This window comes from Amblyomma mixtum, chromosome 10 (assembly GCF_055824585.1).
Source record: "Amblyomma mixtum isolate Tamu chromosome 10, ASM5582458v1, whole genome shotgun sequence".
Lineage (NCBI taxonomy): Eukaryota > Metazoa > Arthropoda > Arachnida > Ixodida > Ixodidae > Amblyomma > Amblyomma mixtum.
In genome coordinates, this window is record NC_143021.1 from 111,438,121 (window position 1) to 111,455,693 (window position 17,573).

At 47.6% G+C, this 17,573-nt stretch overlaps 1 protein-coding gene and 1 non-coding gene across 2 annotated transcripts in view; one reads left to right on the forward strand and one right to left on the reverse strand.

Moving 5' to 3' along the window:
* LOC149326674 (protein artichoke-like) overlaps nt 1-9,370 on the reverse strand; it is a 269,121-nt gene extending 259,751 nt beyond the window's left edge. The window contains exon 1 of the mRNA XM_089563880.1: nt 8,482-9,370. Within this exon, the coding sequence (XP_089420006.1) occupies nt 8,482-9,212 (731 nt within the window). The 5' untranslated portion in view covers nt 9,213-9,370. The remainder of the gene's footprint in view (nt 1-8,481) is intronic.
* A 6,237-nt stretch (nt 9,371-15,607) lies between these two features.
* Nucleotides 15,608-15,681, forward strand: TRNAT-GGU (transfer RNA threonine (anticodon GGU)). The gene has a single exon. It is a non-coding gene; the product is annotated as a tRNA-Thr (tRNA).
* The last annotated feature ends 1,892 nt before the right edge of the window (nt 15,682-17,573 follow it).

A 17,573-nucleotide genomic window follows, 5' to 3' on the forward strand; every position in this document is an offset into this window, starting at 1 on the left:
TTCTCAAACACTTTACCGATCATCACATTTTTCAGAACCTGTAAAACAAAAGTCTTATTTTCAAATACCAGCAAGATTTCTGCAAGGGCTTTCCTTGTAACACACAGCGCGCCTGTTTCGTTCATGATTTGCATTCATCCATCGATGCTGGCGATGAGATTGATTGCCGTTTCGCTTGATTTTTCCAAAGCATTTGATCGTGTTCCACATCATATGGTTATGCTCAAAATAACTCAGTGAATATTCATCCTGCTGTTATTACTTGCATTGCGGACGTCCTCTTCGGTAGACTTCAGTTAACCTCCATCAACAACTACAAGTCCACTTACTCTAAAGTCACTTCTGGGGTACCTCAGGAAAGCGTTCTTGGTCCACTTTTCTTTTCAATATATATTTATGATCTACCCAACTCTGTGTCTCCTCGCATTAGGCTCTTTGCCGATCACTGCGTAATACATCGTAATATTGTTTCTGTCACTGACCAACAATGTTTGCAAACAAACCTGGATGCAGTATCCGCATGCTGCACACCTTGGCTTATGCCGCTTAATACTTCGAAAACTAAGCTTATGTCTTTCACTCGCAGTTCTTGCATTCCCACAACTTATTTCCTAAACAACGATTCTCTCGAACTTGCAACTACTTACAAGTACCTCGGAGTCCACCTGCAATCAGACTTAACATGGCTTAGCCGCATTAATCTAAATTTAGCATCCGCCAAGCGCACACTCGGCCTACTAAAGCATAACCTCAAACTGGCTCCCCAGCACCTGAATACACTTGCGTTCATCACACTCATTAGTCCGAAGATTGAATATGCATCAGCCACCTGGGATCCTGACCAAGCCTATCTCATAGTTAAGATAAAGTCCTTGCAGAACCACGCTGTGCGTTTTATTTTTTCATACTACTCACATACTACCAACGTCACTGCCTTAAAAAATCGCGTATAATTAGAAGACTTGTCTTACCGCCATAAACTATCACGACTAGCACTTTTCCATAAAATGTATCACCATCCATCGCTTCATCTGGAGGTTTTCCAATCACCATCAGCCTGTTTTCCGCGGCTTGACCATCCGCACAAAGTCAGACGCATCGCGTGTCGTTCATCTGCATTTGTGAAGTCATTCATACCACGCATACAGTGGAATACTTTACTAGGGCACATAGCCACTGAATCTAACGCCTCCTACTTTCTTGGTCTTATCCGCAGCGACGTTGGTATCTGAAATGTTTTTTTTTTTTCAGTAGCTGTGCTATTGCGTTTACTTCCGTTCTCTTCATGCCTTATACGTACACTGCTGTATTTCGCATTTCCGTTATGCTTTACCGTCTTCATTACACCTTAAACCTATAATTTCTATTATACTGTTTTCTATCCACTGCTTCTTTTTTACTCTGTCGCGCTTAATTATTTTTCCGTGTTATACATAGTCTGTTTATTGTTCTTTTGCTTGTTCATGACGTTCTTTATACATTAATAAGGTGGATTGGTGAGCTAGTTGGTTCATGATGGTATAATTGAGCAGCAGAAAGTGAACAATGACGTTGAAGAAACAAGTATGTCTGTATGTTTCTTCAACGTCCTTGTTCACTTTCTGCTGCTCAATTGTACGTTCTTTATACATGTTTTTTTTTCCACTGCACCCCCCCCCCCCCCCCCCCTCAGTACAATACCGTCGAAGGAGGGCCTATAGGGGTGTGTTGAATAAATAAAATAAATAAATGTAAGCTGTCGATTTTGCTAGGTGATATGTCATTTTCCACCTACCCGAGTATTGCTCCTCAGTATTTAGTTGTTGCGAGGAAAGGAAAGGCGCAGTAACTGTCACGGCGGGCACCCGAACCACGCCGCGCGGGAAGGGAAGAAGGAGGGAGCGAAAGAAGAAAGAGGGACAGGCGGCATCGAGGGCTGCGGGTTAATTTACGCAGCCTGCAGTTCTTTAATATACACTCACATTGCAGAGTGCATGAGGGAATCAAAGCGTGATTCTGCATGTGACGCAAAAAATATTCGGAATCGCAAGATGACATTCGGTCTGGACCCTCACAATGACTTGAACGGCCTATGTGTATCGCTACACGAGGCAGCAAATGCCAGAAAGAGAAAGCAACCGCAGCGCATACAAAGTTACAGCGTACCCGCTGCAAACATACGTTGCGTTGTGCAGAGCTTGAGATTTGCAGCGAGTATACCAGCTGCGTGAATGGAGAAATTCTGGCGCAGTAGGTGAAAGATGGATATGACGAACGCTTCACGAAATTTGATCCCCGTTAGCACCGTGTCGTCCCCCACCCCCAACGCTTTACCTCCTTCTTTTTTCGGGAGCAATAAAAGCGGGAAGAGCACTGTATCGTGGCTGCAGGTATTGCGGGCACCTGGAAGAACACTGCGCACTCCTCTCGTGCAGGTCTCGTCCCCCTCAAGGGGCGCGGCTTAGCATCATTTCAATATGAATGGCTTATATGCGTCTATAAGACGGAATGTTACTGTAGGTCTCAAACGATGTGGGAGAGGAAAGCACGAGTCGCACTCTTGTTACACGCTGCTCGAAGCTAGCAGAAAAACAGTGATCCGCATGAAACGACTGGCACTGCCCAATACTGCTGCGATCGGTTCGAGTGTTGCGTATACGTCTCGTGTTTCTGGTCGCACTTACCGGGTGGCGGTTTTCGAACTGTCATGCACCGCTAAACAAAAAATAAACACCGGCGCCGGGAGTCATTCTGGATTTTGTCACCTTCAATGTCTTTTCCACACTACAAAAGAAATTTGGGGCGAACATCGTTAACTCGGGTTGGATTTCGTGGCAACGCACCTGGAGTCACGTGATGCAAGGAGCCCCATCCTAGCACAATATTTCTGGGGCCCATCAATGGCAAGCGGGTTCGTTGCGGCATCTCGCGGCGGCCACGGAGTCTACGGAGCCGCGCATTTCAATTCCGAAACTTAATAGGTATAAAGTTCCCATAAACTTTTGACGCGAAAGCTGCACTGACATTTCAAAAGTCGTCCTTTAGATTTTCAAATCGGAATATTCAATCAATTTATTATTATAAACTTTAGACGCCAAAGGTGCACTGACTTTTTTAATATCGTACATCGGACCATACAACGAGATAAGCCAAATCAACACACTATCAGAAAAGTTGACAAAGCACGCAGCGAGGTCCGATGAGACGAAGCATTGTGGTGATTCATTTGTGCCGTCATGCCACAGAAGAGAATATTATCCATTTTATCCTCGCACTTCTAATGCATATTTTGCAGAACTCCTTATATGTGACCGGTGACAGCTGCGGCTGCGCAGTACACTGGAACGAAGGACACCGTCATTGAAATTCTTCCCTGGCCGTTGCATATGTACAAAAATGTAAAGGTTCTTGGACGACAAAGATTGATTACAATATTTTTCCTCTACTTGCTCATTTCATGGCCTTTACCTTTTTCCTATCAGCGGCATGCACTGCTTTGCTGGTTTCGGACTGATGTATTTCGCCGGGCTGGTAGCGTGTTTCGCCAGGCATCGGGTCCAGGAACACCGCCGTTGTGTCGATGGAGGAAGGAACGTGGGCCGGAGACGGGGAGTAGGGCAAACAAGGGAAGAACTGTATTCACATATTTAAGACAATATTCACAAGTAATGACAAACAGAGTAAAACTGAGAAGAGTCTCAGGGAATCGCTGCTCGATGAACATGCCGGGTGCTTTAAATCGCCCCTCCCGTTGTCTTCCCGCCTTTTTTCGTCAATTACAGGGGCTCCGTCTTGGGCGCCGCCTTTGGATGGAGCCAACGACGCTCATTGGCTGGCTTTACCAGCTTGCCGAAGTCGGGTAATCATTAACGGCACTCCCCTCTCCATCGTCTTCCTCGGCTGGGACAGTATGATAACTCTCCCGAAAGTGTCCATCCTTTCCTCAGGTCACCTCCTAACCGGCAAATGGGCGCGCAGTTAACCAAACGCAGCTGCCAGCTGACGACCCTTCAGGAAGCCGGCCAGGGGGGTCCCATGTCTTGGTTCAAGGAGACGACCGAAGGCGAACAACTGCAGCGGCGTCACCCGCGCCGTCGACAAAAGAGCGAAGCGCGGATGATGGACAGGCGCTCGTCTCCGTGCGTGGCGGCAGGCGTTGAGTGACGTCTCCCTGGCGGTGGTACATACATGGTCGCATGGCCATTACTGCTGCGTTGGGTGCTGCCTAAGGGCAACCACGGGAAAAACAGGTGGTGGCATATGTGGAAGAAGAGAGTCGTCTAGACTCAGGGTCCCGGGCGCCACTAGGTGGTCGCACGGGAGCGCGTACACGGCGGAGAACCACTGTAGCAGAACCCCGCACTGCCTCTGGGAAGGATTTAAGTGAGGACGGCTGTGGCGGGAACACACAAAAGGGGGGTAACAGGACTGAAATAGTTCAGACTTCGTGTGATATTTTCTTCACTAATTAAATACGCAAAAACATGGAAGGATTGGCATCAGTTATGTCTGCCATGACCTTTAAGACATACGAATGCATTGTTTTATTAAACAAAAATACCTATTCCATTTGTCTAGTCATTGCGCAATGTTAACTAATACGCAATGGCATTTTCAATGGCAACGCAGTTATTATTTTTGTGTTTGATCCCTCCACAAATTCTATGGGAAGTCCGCGCTGCAACATGAGCCCCCCCTCCCAAACAAAATTTCTGGCTGCGCCACCGTTCCACATGACAAGCTTTTTAGGCCAGAATAAACACGATGGCACGACTTGTGTGCGTAGCTCGATATGAAAAGGAGTATAGTCAGTTTGCATACCAGAGCAAATCCTGTTGTTACTCTTACAGCGGAGTCAAAACGTGTTCACGGGCACAACGGTCGAGAGAAAAACAATTTCGAACGAAGAGTGCGCTTTCAGGTCGCTCTTGTGGAGAAATCGTTGCTTCAATGTGGATAATGGGTTCCCTTCCAAGCGCGCAGAACGCCTTCCGCATCTCATCGAGCAATCCGCAATGTGCCAAATCTATCTCACGCAATCGCAACGGTAGCTGGAAGAGCTCCCCTAAGGCGCGCTGTGGTACCGCCACCAGCGCATGGTGCGAGCTCCGCATCGGGCTGATGCCTATTGGCGCACTCTGTCAGAACTCATTGGGTGCATGAGTTGGCCTCAGTAGAGGCTATCGCGCTTCGGGTTCGTCCAACGTTGCCCCCTTATCTGAGATCAAACATCCACAAGAACCGCAAAGGTTGCGCAAGAGCCATACAGAATGCCGACGGCATGAAAGTGCACCATCACGAGTGCACTAGATGCCCGACCGAACTGGCTTCCGACCAAGCGCGCTGGTGCTTCTCCTCATGTAACCATGTCGAAATCGAACGCGTGGTCCCCCATTAAATTTACTACGGGCAAGTAGTTGGGCTCCTCGGAGAGAGACAGGCAGAGAGCAGAGTGGGTCAACTTGTCGGAATGAAGAGGAAGAAGTGGGCTTGGGCAGGCCATGTAATGAGAAGGTAAGAAAACCGATGGTCCTTAAGAACGGATTCCAAGAGAAGGGAAGCGTAGCAGGGGGCGGCAGAAAATTAGGCGGGTGGATGAGATACAGAAGTTTGCGGGGATACGGTGGCCGCAATTGGTCCAGGACAGGATTGATTGGAGAAATGTGGCTGAGGCCTTTGCCCTGTGGTGGGCGTAGCCAGACAGATGACGACGACTGAGCTCAATTCTACTCAGGAATAGAAAAGATGCATGCGCAAAAAGTACTCCGACAACCGCCCATGGCCACCCTCTCGGATCTTCTTGCTGTGGCAGCCACCCTCAAGGTAGCGTGTCGCTCTGCTACTTTGACGACCGGTTGCGCCGACAACGCCATGAACAGCTGCGCTCTAAAACGGCAGCGCACGTCTCCGTTGGCGCGACCACGCATGCACCAAGGTGGACGTCTTGTAAACAGGTTATGAAGGTTCTGGAGTGCTTACGCATTATCTGGATTCGTCACCGTAACCTGGTTTTTGTTAGATCTTTGGGGCAGCCTTTTAGGCGTAGTTAGGTACGCCGTTCTTTTTATGCCGTTGCCAGTAATTTATGAGCTCTGGTGATATTCCCGTTGAATCTGCGGTCTTCGAGGTCCAGCACCGTAGCGCGTGCCTAGGGGTCCAAGCATTCGCCTGTACGTGGCAGGTGCGGTGTTCAGTTCATGGTGCCACCGGATATCCAAAGGTTTCCAGCGGGTTAATTAAGCACCCCTTGGCTTGGCGCTGCCCCCTCCAGGGCAAAATAAGCTTGAGAAAATTATATATTTGACCCCACTCCGTTCAGACCAAAACGTAATCAGCCATGGCGTTCATAGACCAAAGTGAAATTTATTTCCGCGTCAACGTCCACTGGACACGTGTGATGTTGAGGGGGGCAAGCGCAAGAAAACTAAAAAGGCTCGACAAAGGCCTGCACCCAGTTTGCAGGTGGCAGAGCGACGCAGAGCCGGCGTCATAACAAGTGCATTCAAGTTGCATAAAACAAGAAAAAAAGCACAAGGCAGTAAAAACAAAACTACGTACAAGTACATTAACATCAAGAAAAGAATTAAAATGCAAATGAAATGAAGCAAGAAAAAATGGAAAAGCTGGTTACAAAGTAAACCTGATACTATGGAAGTCCACAAGATTGGAAAAGTGAGAAAAAAGAGCAATATTATACATGTGACATAGAATCACAGAGGGGTCAGAAAAACTGGGGTGTACCCTTTTAGAAATTACCAAAGGGCTCAGAAATTCAATACACTGGATAAAGAGTACCGTTCCACCTGGTGACCGTAATTGGTTCGTGTGTCTGGCAACTTCCATTGTTCTGTGTTTCTTGTGTTACAGACACTGCGCCGTAATTTCATCGCAGCAAGTTCTTTATTTTTCGTCGAGGTGTGGTAGCATGAGGCGAGCAATGAATTTCAGAGATTTGGCAATGGGATGAGGTTCTTTTTTTTTTCAAAATGGGTGTGAAGTGCGCGTCGTGCCCCGCATTTGAAATGATGCGCACTGCTTTTTTTTGCAACTTGTGTATTTTATCTAGGTTCGTAACAGTAGTAGTGCCCCAAACTAAGTAACAATAGCTTAGTGTAGAAAAAAAAGACTATGATAAAGCATCAACTTCATCTGCCCTAGATCGTTAAGACCAAATCAAAATCAAATTCTGTCTTGCAGTATTCAAGGTTAAACGCCGGTGCGCCGTCGCCATTTCATTTTTCGCATGTTTCTTTTTGAAGTATATCTGTGTACTTTTTATTATCAAATTATACTGAAAGGGCGGTTGGTCAGAAATATTACTTGAACATAGAACATAGTGTTAAGACAGCGCCCGTTCGGACCACGCTTTTCGGTGTGCTGTCTCAAAGCTGTACGTTCTTCGTTTTACTATTATAGCGCAGAAAACATACACAAACTAATGGTGACGCACGAAACGGGATCCTTAACCGACGAGGCCAGTAACCGATCTTTACAAAAGTACAGTATTTCTAGGCAGTTGCTGATAGCGTTAACTTGTGGGGTGAGGTGTTCTGTTCTAATAATATGTCTGGTTTTAAAACGGGTGCAATGCATTGCATCAATGTCGGATGAAATGACGTTCCACACTTTAGCGCTGTATTATTCGACGTCTGTCTACGTTACAGGCTCATTGAGAGTACTGTTGTGACGGTCTCTAGTGTTATTTGAAAGGAATATCAAGATGGAAGAAACGTCAGCTGTATGATGCTGTGCGCCAAAAGTGCATTCTAGCAATTGCGAATTAAGGAAACTGTATATTGGTTCCGGTGGTCAATACTGAGGTACCGATGCTATTATTTGCAGTGCTCTTTTCCGAAGATTAATCACCGGTGCGAGGAACGATGCATAAGATAAGCCCCATGCTCAGTGCAGCAAGTCAGATGGCGATGAAACACACTGAAATAGACCACCCGCAATTGTTTCATTGCTAAAATGCTTTCTTGCTTCAGTTATTTTGGCCAAAGATCGACCCCCTGCATCCGGCGCGGCGATCGTGCTTGGGCTCTCCGTGAGCTCTGTTTTGCAAAAGCCCTTTAATTCTTGCCATTTCACTCACAGCGCTGGCGCGTGCACCATCTGCGAGATATTTGCGGCCGCTGTTTACTTATCTGCAGCTGACATATCTTCAGCCTGGCAAGCTACGAGCTCGTATTCTTGCAGCTAAAACAACAAGAAAGTAATTACATAGAAGATACGTTACAGCCAGAGGGTGACTTCGGGGTCATTCTCGTTACGATGTCATTCTATCCGTTCGAGTCGTCACTTTCTGAAAAATCTCATTGCAAATGAATGCCCTCGACGTGAAAGATTTGTTCCAAGTGAGCGAGTGAAGTTGTCATGAGCTGCGAATTATTAGTCGTACGGACTCAGAGCCGCCTTGTCGGCCTTTATCTTGCGCACGGTGTGGTGCAGGCAGACAGCGCATGCGCGCTGGATGGAAGCAGCGACCCGAGATGGGCTCACCTGAGATCGATGCTCTTGAGGTATCTCGCCCGACGCGGGAAGAATTGCCTCGTCAGGACGGTGGCGCCATTGCCGGCCCAGACGAGTGTGGCGAGCCGCGGCAGGTCGGCCAGTGCGTCGTGGTCGAGCTCGCGGAAGGTGACCGTCTCCACCACCAAGTGGGTCAGATTCACCAGCGCACCGATCCACTCACGGCCAAAGCTCCTCACAGAGCTGTTGAGAAAGGACAGCGTCTCCAGCTCGTCCAGGGCACCGAAGAAGTCAGTGCCAGCGTCGACGTAGCAGCGCATCAACTCCAGGTTTTGGATCCTCGTCCATCGTTCTACTTGGGGCCATCCCGAATGGTGGGCCTCTTCAATTTTGAACATGGAATCGGCCACCTTGAAAGTGCCGACCTTGAGGCCCATGAAGATGTCGGGCCTGAGGCTGGACGTGACGTTGCTGAGGAACAGCCGGCTGAGGTTGTAGTCCCTGAGGTACTGGAATGGGAGCCGTAGCTGTTCCTGACGAACGGCGGTGCACATGACGTAGTTGCCGATGAATGTCTCGGTGCAGGTGCAAGGGTAGATAAACTCCCGCGACGGACAGGACGCCTGCACCGTCGCCATTGCACCAGCGACCAGGGCCACGGCGAAGAGACGCGGCAGATATCCGGCGACCAGGCGGCAGCCAGCGAGACCTCGCTGCAGCAGGCGGCCGCCGGCACGGGGGCACTCTCGGCCGATCAGCATGGTGACGCCGCCGCAGCGTCCAGGCAGAAAGGAGCGTCGCTAGGCCTGTCGCCGGCGCCTCGTGTGACTTTCGGGGGGAAGAGGAGCGCGGCCACTGTGGCAGCAGATTACCGAGCGTGCGCTCGCTGTCGGCGTCCCGCCGGCGTCCAGCAGCACGGCGCAGCAGTCGTGTTGGGTTACGGAGGGCCCTCCCGTTCCTCTCCTCTGCCGCGCCTTGCGCACGGCGCTCCGAATCTCTCGAGGAAGTCGCCTCTGGCTATCGCCGCCCCTCGCCCCTCCACCCCCCTTTCTGCACCCTCCGCACCGAGGACTCAGGGTCTCCCGCCGCTCAGCAATACGAGGCTGGTGCACTGCGGCTGATGTTTACTTCGAACGCCGCCTCGGTGCCGGCGCTACCCCACTACGGTCGTTGCTTATGCATTCGGGACACCAATAAACTTCAGTTAAGCATATGACATAGGAAAATTCTGTAAAGGCCAATCGAAGCTAGACAAGATTCGCATCATCAATCACGTGGGAAAAAAGCCCACAGAATGTAACCAACCTTCACAGAGTACGGGAAAGCATTTCGCTTCGTTGAAACCTCAGCAGTCGTGCAGGCATTAGGAAATCAGGGTAAAGAAGAGGCTCATGTAAAATTATACTTGAATATATATAACGCCAGCGCAGGCACCGTAAGCCTTCATAAAAAAAAGTAATAAAATAGGAGTGAGGAATGGTGTCAGGCACGGAGACGCTACATATCCAGTAGTATTCATAGCTTGTTTGCAGACGGCATGGAGAGACCTGTATTCGGAATAGTTTTTGATAAGAGTAAATGGATAATATCTTAGTAATCTGAAATTTGCTGCTTTGCATTCCCTTGCTAAGTTACCTAGATTAAATGCAAAGAATGATCATGACTTCTACAGTCAAAGTTCAACGGTGCGTGTAAAAACTGATATTCAGGGCAAAAACTTTATGTTCATCAGTCTTGGAAGCAAGCAGCAGTGTACGATTGGTCGTGAGGCGCTGGAAACCAAGGGCAGGTAATGACCGCAGTTCCGGAAAACGAAAGTGATATAACTAGGAGAATATAGGAATGGGGTTCATCAATAAAATTCTGGTTGTAGCAGGTTTGTGCATGATATTCTTACGGTGAACGATGAGCGCAAGCACAAGAGAATCCACGAAGAAGAGAGAGACACAGGGACAACAGCTTCTCCTTGCGTTTCCCTCTTCTTCGCGGATTTTCTAGCGTTTGCGCTCATCGTTCACCTTAAGAATGAGGTGCTGCGCATTTATCTGGTTCTCTCATAGCACGAACGGCAGTTTACCAGCATTCCTCAAAAGAAAAGCATGCAACAGCTGTATCTTACCGGCACTCACCCAACAAACTCAAAATCTCCCAGAAATAGCCCATCGGGACATTTAGAATCTCCCCAAGAGGTGCTCATTTTTCCCAAACACATCCAAAAACGTCCCCACAACTATCAATGTCCAAAAAGTTTTGCGTCCCATGGATAGCCCTAAAAGGTTAATGCTCGATTTCTCGGCTCTGGTTCAATAAAATTATTCCTCCTTTTTCAAGCACCCTGCAGGTACCCAAACTCAAATATGTGTCAAATTTTAGGCGCATACTTACGTTACAGGTGGCGTAATACACCTGTCCACTCATGTGAATGCGTGCTGACTCGGCCGTTTTGCACTTATCCGTTTACGTGAAATGTCCTAGCAATTTACACACAAAAAAAATGAATTCAAAAAGTCACCCGATCTTGCGCATATAGAGCAAATAGCTGCGCCATACAGAAGTCATTTCAGTTTACAAGCTGTGCTCTTAGCACGACTTGCAGGCTCACGTCAATACCGGCGACCGCACCATACACCACCATAATCAAAATACAGTCATGTTGCAGTAAAAAAAAAACAATACAGCCCGAATTGGAAGTCCGTGCAGAACAAAACTTACGTTCAACGGCGCAAATTTGAATGAATACGAACAGCAGACGCAAACGTATGCACCATATAATACACAATGTACGTAGCCCTACGGCATCACTCACTCAAATAGTGATGGCCACTTTTTTTTCTAGCTGTGAGAAATGTGCAAAATGAAGCAAGAAAAACAGAATACAGGCTGAAAATTGATGCAGCTTAAGCAAGTATTGTGAGGGCTACAAAAGCAGATATTCACACGCAAAAGCAAACGTATGTAACGAGTAACTTGGGTGACAAAAGAAATGACGAGATGGGCGTACGCTGCAGTCACGCGATTTCAGGTCACGGATTTCCTTCAAGTTGAAACCCCCTCTCGCTTAGAGACTCGGAGCAAGCTTCAGAGACGCGTTATCAAAACAAAAAAAAATTACTTCTACTAGAACAAAATAAAAAAGTGCGAAAAGGACCTGCAGCATGTTTAAATAAATAAATAAATAAAATAAACCAACATACCTTGACGACGTTATTGCCTACGGAATCCCAGGGATGAAATAGAAGGCTGCAACAGCTGAAACCATAAATTAAACGCAGCCATTCTGCCCTGCGCCCTCTCACAGAATAGCGAACGCTCAAACATACGCGTAACACCCTCGTAACAATCCTGGTAATTTTATTTTCTTTTGACTAAGTGTGGGGATAATACTGCTTGAAGCCAGGTGAGAGAGGAGACGTCTTGAGGTAGGTGCGATGGCGAGCTGCATCCATGATGCGGCAGACCGCGCATGCAGCACAGTCCAGAGTGGGAGTCGAGATCAACGCACGATTAATCCGGTGGGAGAGAGTCAACATAGCCATGCGAACACTGCACAAACTGTATACCGCTGCGACAGGATGGCTGGGCGGTGTCGAAGTAGGTAGAGCAGGCTAATCCATGGGCCTCGCAGAAAGAGAGTGGTGGGTCTCCGAAGGTCCTTAACGCTATGACCGTAGTAGACGAACACGCTTCCACCACCAATCCGCTGCAGTCGTCGGAGGCGCTGAGGAATGCAGGGTGCGTGCGAGGAGTCGCCTATTGCCACGAACTCCGCCGCCGCGAACGCCGCCTCGAACAGCGGCATCAGTGCGGCCGTGAAGCTGCGCAAAGGACTTGCGATGCGCCGCCGCGGCATCATTTCCAAAAGGAATGTTATGGGCACGCCGAGGTGCGCGGGAAAACTGCCGTGAATCCTACGAAGTCCACAGCAGTCCAGTTGGCACAGTGACTAGAGCAAGAACTGCCGCGTGCTGGGGCTTGTTCACGGCTGGGGCGCGCAAAATGGCTTCCGTTCAGCGAGGAAGCCGGGTGAGTGACGGGAAGCCATTACTGCTCTTCTGCTAGACAGCGGCGCAGCGAGAAGTGCCGATAGTCGGAGACGCCTGGAGGGACCACCACACAATGTTGAAGTTGGGCGGCAGCAGGGAAAATGCTAGACGACGGGAGAGCTGGTGCCCACCGCTTCTGGCGACGCGTTGAAAATGCAGACTTCCGTCGCCTGCCTGCAGCATGGAGCCGACGGCCCACGTGCGAGAAACGCATGCGCCGAGAGAAGCGCGGAGTTGACCGCTTCCTTCGGCTGTTCGAATGAAACCGCTGCTTCATCTCTCAAAACGACCTTCTCAAAAACCTTCTCTCCCCGCAGCTTGTGGCCCTAGGGAGAGAGAAAAGAGAGCGAGCAGTCGACTTTTATTTCTTGTTGAAAACCATTGGTCCCGAAAACATTATACCCAGTTATCTTTCTGGGGCAAAATGCATTGATTCGTTTTTATTGCTGCTTAAAACTCCCGAAAAAAATTTCCTAGACCTTTAGTGGGAGCACTGCATTTTTGCGTGTGCTTCTGTGCCTTGCCTCTATAGTCTGGAAGCGTTTGATAAACGTTATACTGGGACTGGGACATTCCACCATTTTTAGGCGCACATGGGGAGGTACGTTGCTTGCTGGGTCACCTATGGGGCAGAAACATGAACGCTAGCGAAAAGGGTTCAGCTTAAGTTAAGGGCAACGCAGCGAGCTATGGAAATAGATATGATAGGTGCAACTAAGGAGTCGGGAAGAAAGCAGAGTGGGTCAGGAAAAAAAATGCTGCTTACGGACATCCTAGTCGAAACCCGGAAGAAGAAATGGGTTGGGCAGGGTACGCAATCAGAAGAAAAGGTCACTAACGGTTACGGAATGAATTCAGAGAGAGGGCATGTATAGCAGAGGGCGGCAGTACGTTAGATGGGCGTTTGAGATTGAGAAGTTTGCGCGAATAAGGCGGACTAGGATGGCTGGAAAGGCCGCCATTGGAAACTGAACCTGGCAACATTTAACTAAGGCTGAGATTTGGGCGAGTCGGTATTACTTGCAGTTGACTTTTATGCGAAGAAAATGTTCTTTAAATGCTTTCCTACGCTGGAAAACACCAAAAGTAAAGGAAGACAACCAAAACTACTGATCATACATGACGGTGACAAGAAGCACACATCAACGCCGTGGCGTTGAGATCGATAGAAGGATCGCTGATGCACCCGCCACTTTTATCGTGAATATGAAATGCCTCTATAATTTCACGTGTTGACCTCTCTTTGTGTTTGACCAGGATGACGGCGTTAGAGAAAAGAGGAGTGCATTTACCCCCTTTGCCAAAAGTAAACGAGCAGCAGGTTTTTTATTCTCAACCGTGTAACGGAGCATTTATGGCACCCATCAGGACCGATAGGTGTCAGAACATGGGGACAAGGGCTCACCGTATACTCTATACACATTCACAGCTTGAGGGCTGCCATAAGTGCTTCGCTTCGCGGCTAAGAAACAAGCCATCTGTGTGCCCGGTTACTTTTGACGAAGGGGGTACCTTTATTTATTTATTTAGTTATTTAGTTAGTTAGTTAGTTAGTTAGTTAGTTAGTTAGTTAGTTAGTTAGTTAGTTAGTTAGTTAGTTAGTTAGTTAGTTAGTTAGTTAGTTAGTTAGTTAGTTAGTTAGTTAGTTAGTTAGTTAGTTAGTTAGTTAGTTAGTTAGTTAGTTAGTTAGTTAGTTAGTTAGTTAGTTAGTTATTACCTGAATTGCCTGTTTTAGGCATTACAGCAGGGGGGGACATCATCGCAACAAAAATCACTTCGATATCACATGCGCAAAACGCGGTGAAAAGCATCATTTGCTAGCACTGAAACAACATTCGGTGGCAAAGCATTCCAGTCTCTAATCGTACGTGCAAAAAAAGAATAACGCAAGACGTCATTTTTAAACAAAGTTCACGAACTTTCAGAGAGTGGTCACGCCTTTTTGATATATAACATGGAGGTTTTGTGAATAGATCTCTACTTATACCGGTTTTAGAGTGGTATATATTATGAAAAAATTTTAACCTCAAATCTTTCCTGCGCTCCTTCAGCTCCTGCCATTTCAGTTTGGTTTTAATTTCTCGCACACTAAGATTTCTGCTCCAATTACCGTGAACAAACCTCACTGCCCTGTTTTGTATCTTCTCAATTTCATCAACAAGTTCGGCAGTATACGGATCCCAGCACACGCAAGCGTATTCTAATAACGAGCGGACATTACTAAATATAACTTTTCTTTGCGACTACTTGGCAGCTGACTAAAATTGCGTCATAAGAATACCAACACCCCAGCAGCTTTAGTCTTTTTGCAGTTAATGTGTTTTGCCCATCCAAGATCTGATGTAAAAAGAACTCCCAGGTATTTATGTTCTGAAACGTTTTTTAAATCTCTGCTACCTAATGTATAAGTGTTTATTTGATACGACCTCTTTCTTGTAAAAGTGACGTGTACACACTTTTCCACATTGTAATAAGGGAGTAATTACTCATTGACATCCACCCGAGCGCAGCCTTACGGCTACAAAGGAAAGCTATACAGCTTTCTCAGAAACTTCGTAGTTAAAGAAAAATTCGTCCTGGTCCGGGGATCGAACCCGGGACCACCGCTTCACCGGAGCAGTCGCTCTACCAATTGAGCTAACCGGGACGGCAAGCTTATGGTAGGCCTAGAGCGAATTGATCAATAACTCGAAGTGGGAACAGTGTTGGTCAAATGTTTAGGGGAATCCCCCAAGGTGGAGTAGATTTGTAATCAGGGAGTAATTACTCATTGACATCCACCCGAGCGCAGCCTTACGGCTACAAAGGAAAGCTATACAGCTTTCTCAGAAACTTCGTGGTTAAAGAAAAATTCGTCCTGGTTCGGGGATCGAACCCGGGACCACTGCTTCACCGGAGCAGTCGCTCTACCAATTGAGCTAACCGGGACGGCAAGCTTATGGTAGGGCGAGAGCGAATTAGCCGTAAGGCTGTGCTCGGGTACATGTCAATGAGTAATTACTCCCTTATTACAAATCTACTCCACCTTGGGGGATTCCCCTAAACATTTGACCAACACTGTTCCCACTTCGAGTTATTGATCAATTTGCTCTCGCCCTACCATAAGCATGCCGTCCCGGTTAGCTCAATTGGTAGAGCGACTGCTCTGGTGAAGCGGTGGTCCCGGGTTCGATCCCCGGACCAGGACGAATTTTTCTTTAACTACGAAGTTTCTGAGAAAGCTGTATAGCTTTCCTTTGTAGCCGTAAGGCTGCGCTCGGGTGGATATCAATGAGTAATCACTCCCTTATTACAAATCTACTCCACCTTGGGGGATTCCCCTAAACATTTCACCAACACTGTTCCCACTTCGAGTTATTGGTCAATTCGCTCTCGCCCTACCATAAGCTTGCCGTCCCGGTTAGCTCAATTGGTAGAGCGACTGCTCCGGTGAAGCGGTGGTCCCGGGTTCGATCCCCGGAGCAGGACGAATTTTTCTTTAACTACGAAGTTTCTGAGAACGCTGTATAGCTTTCCTTTGTAGCCGTAAGGCTGCGCTCGGGTGGATGTCAATGAGTAATTACTCCCTTATTACAAATCTACTCCACCTTGGGGGATTCCCCTAAACATTCGACCAACACTGTTCCCCACTTCGAGTTATTGATCAATTCACTCTTGCCCTACCATAAGCTTGCCGTCCCGGCTAGCTCAATTGGTAGAGCGACTGCTCCGGTGAAGCGGTGGTCCCGGGTTCGATCCCCGGACCAGGACAAATTTTTCTTTAACTACGATGTTTCTGAGAAAGCTGTATAGTTTTCCTTTGTAGCCGTAAGGCTACGCTCGGGTGGATGTCAATGAGTAATTACTCCCTTATTACAAATCTACTCCACCTTGGGGGATTCCCCTAAACAAGGAGTCCGGTGGAGCATCGAATGTTGTGCTAATTCTTGTCCTGTTGCTCTTAGGCGCCGATGTGTCCCTTACTGGCCAGATGATCCTGCTGCATGACGGGAGCGTGGAATGAAGATAGAAGCACCAAAGCATCGACAGATAACTTCGCCGTCACCGCCTACAGGAAACTGACGTCATGGACCACGGGATTTAAGCACTACAAAAGGAAGCAGCGAAAGGCGACCCTCCGCAGTCCGGTGGAGCATCGAATGTTGTGCTAATTCTTGTCCTGTTGCTCTTAGGTAAGCGACACTTTGTTTTTTTTTGTTGTTGTTGTTTTCTTGTACACTCCACTGGACTGCACCTTTTTTGTGACCTTCTTTGTACTCACCAATGGCTCTTCAGCAGTGTTTCTCTTGTTCGAAGAATTTTGGCAAGAAAACTACGTTTTTAAATGCAGTAACTGTGAAAAGTCTTTCCACATAAAATGCTCAGGTACAACTAAATCAGCTCTTAAGAACATAGGTTCAGGCGATTTATCGGCCTGGAAGTGTGTTGACTGCAGGGAAACAGAAAGTACTGATGATGATACATCAAGCAGCGAAAATGATGAGACAATGCAGAGTAGTAGGCCCCCGTCTCCCAAGACAACCGCTATGAACACTCTGATTGAAGGCTTCAGCCAGAAGCTTACAAAAATTTTGAGCCGACTAGAAACGCTTGAAAACAAGGTAGACAAACAGAGTGCTACCACACAGGCAGTAGAAAAAGCAATGGAAATGCTTGCTTCCAAATACGACGAACTCTTGTCAAAGATTACCAGTCATGAAAACGAGATAACTGAACTAAAGAAAACAACTGAAGAACTGAATGAAAAATTGACTGAAAAGGACACTGAGATTGCCAGGCTAAAAGATTGTGTTGAAAGCGCAGAGCAGTACACAAGGCGCAGAAATGTAGAAATACGTGGGATTGCTTAAGCCCCTAATCAGGACCTTTACCAAGTTCTGACTGACCTCAGTGAAAAGTTGAATGTACAGACACCAGAGCGACAGAAAATAGAAGGGCTGCATCGACTCAAGGCACAAAAAGATAAGATTGCGCCGATTATTGTTCGCTTCGTGGACCAAGCCACACGGGACATGTGGCTGGCGAAAAAGCGCGCGCTGAAAAAAGAAAAAATCTACATAAATGAGAACCTGACCAGAG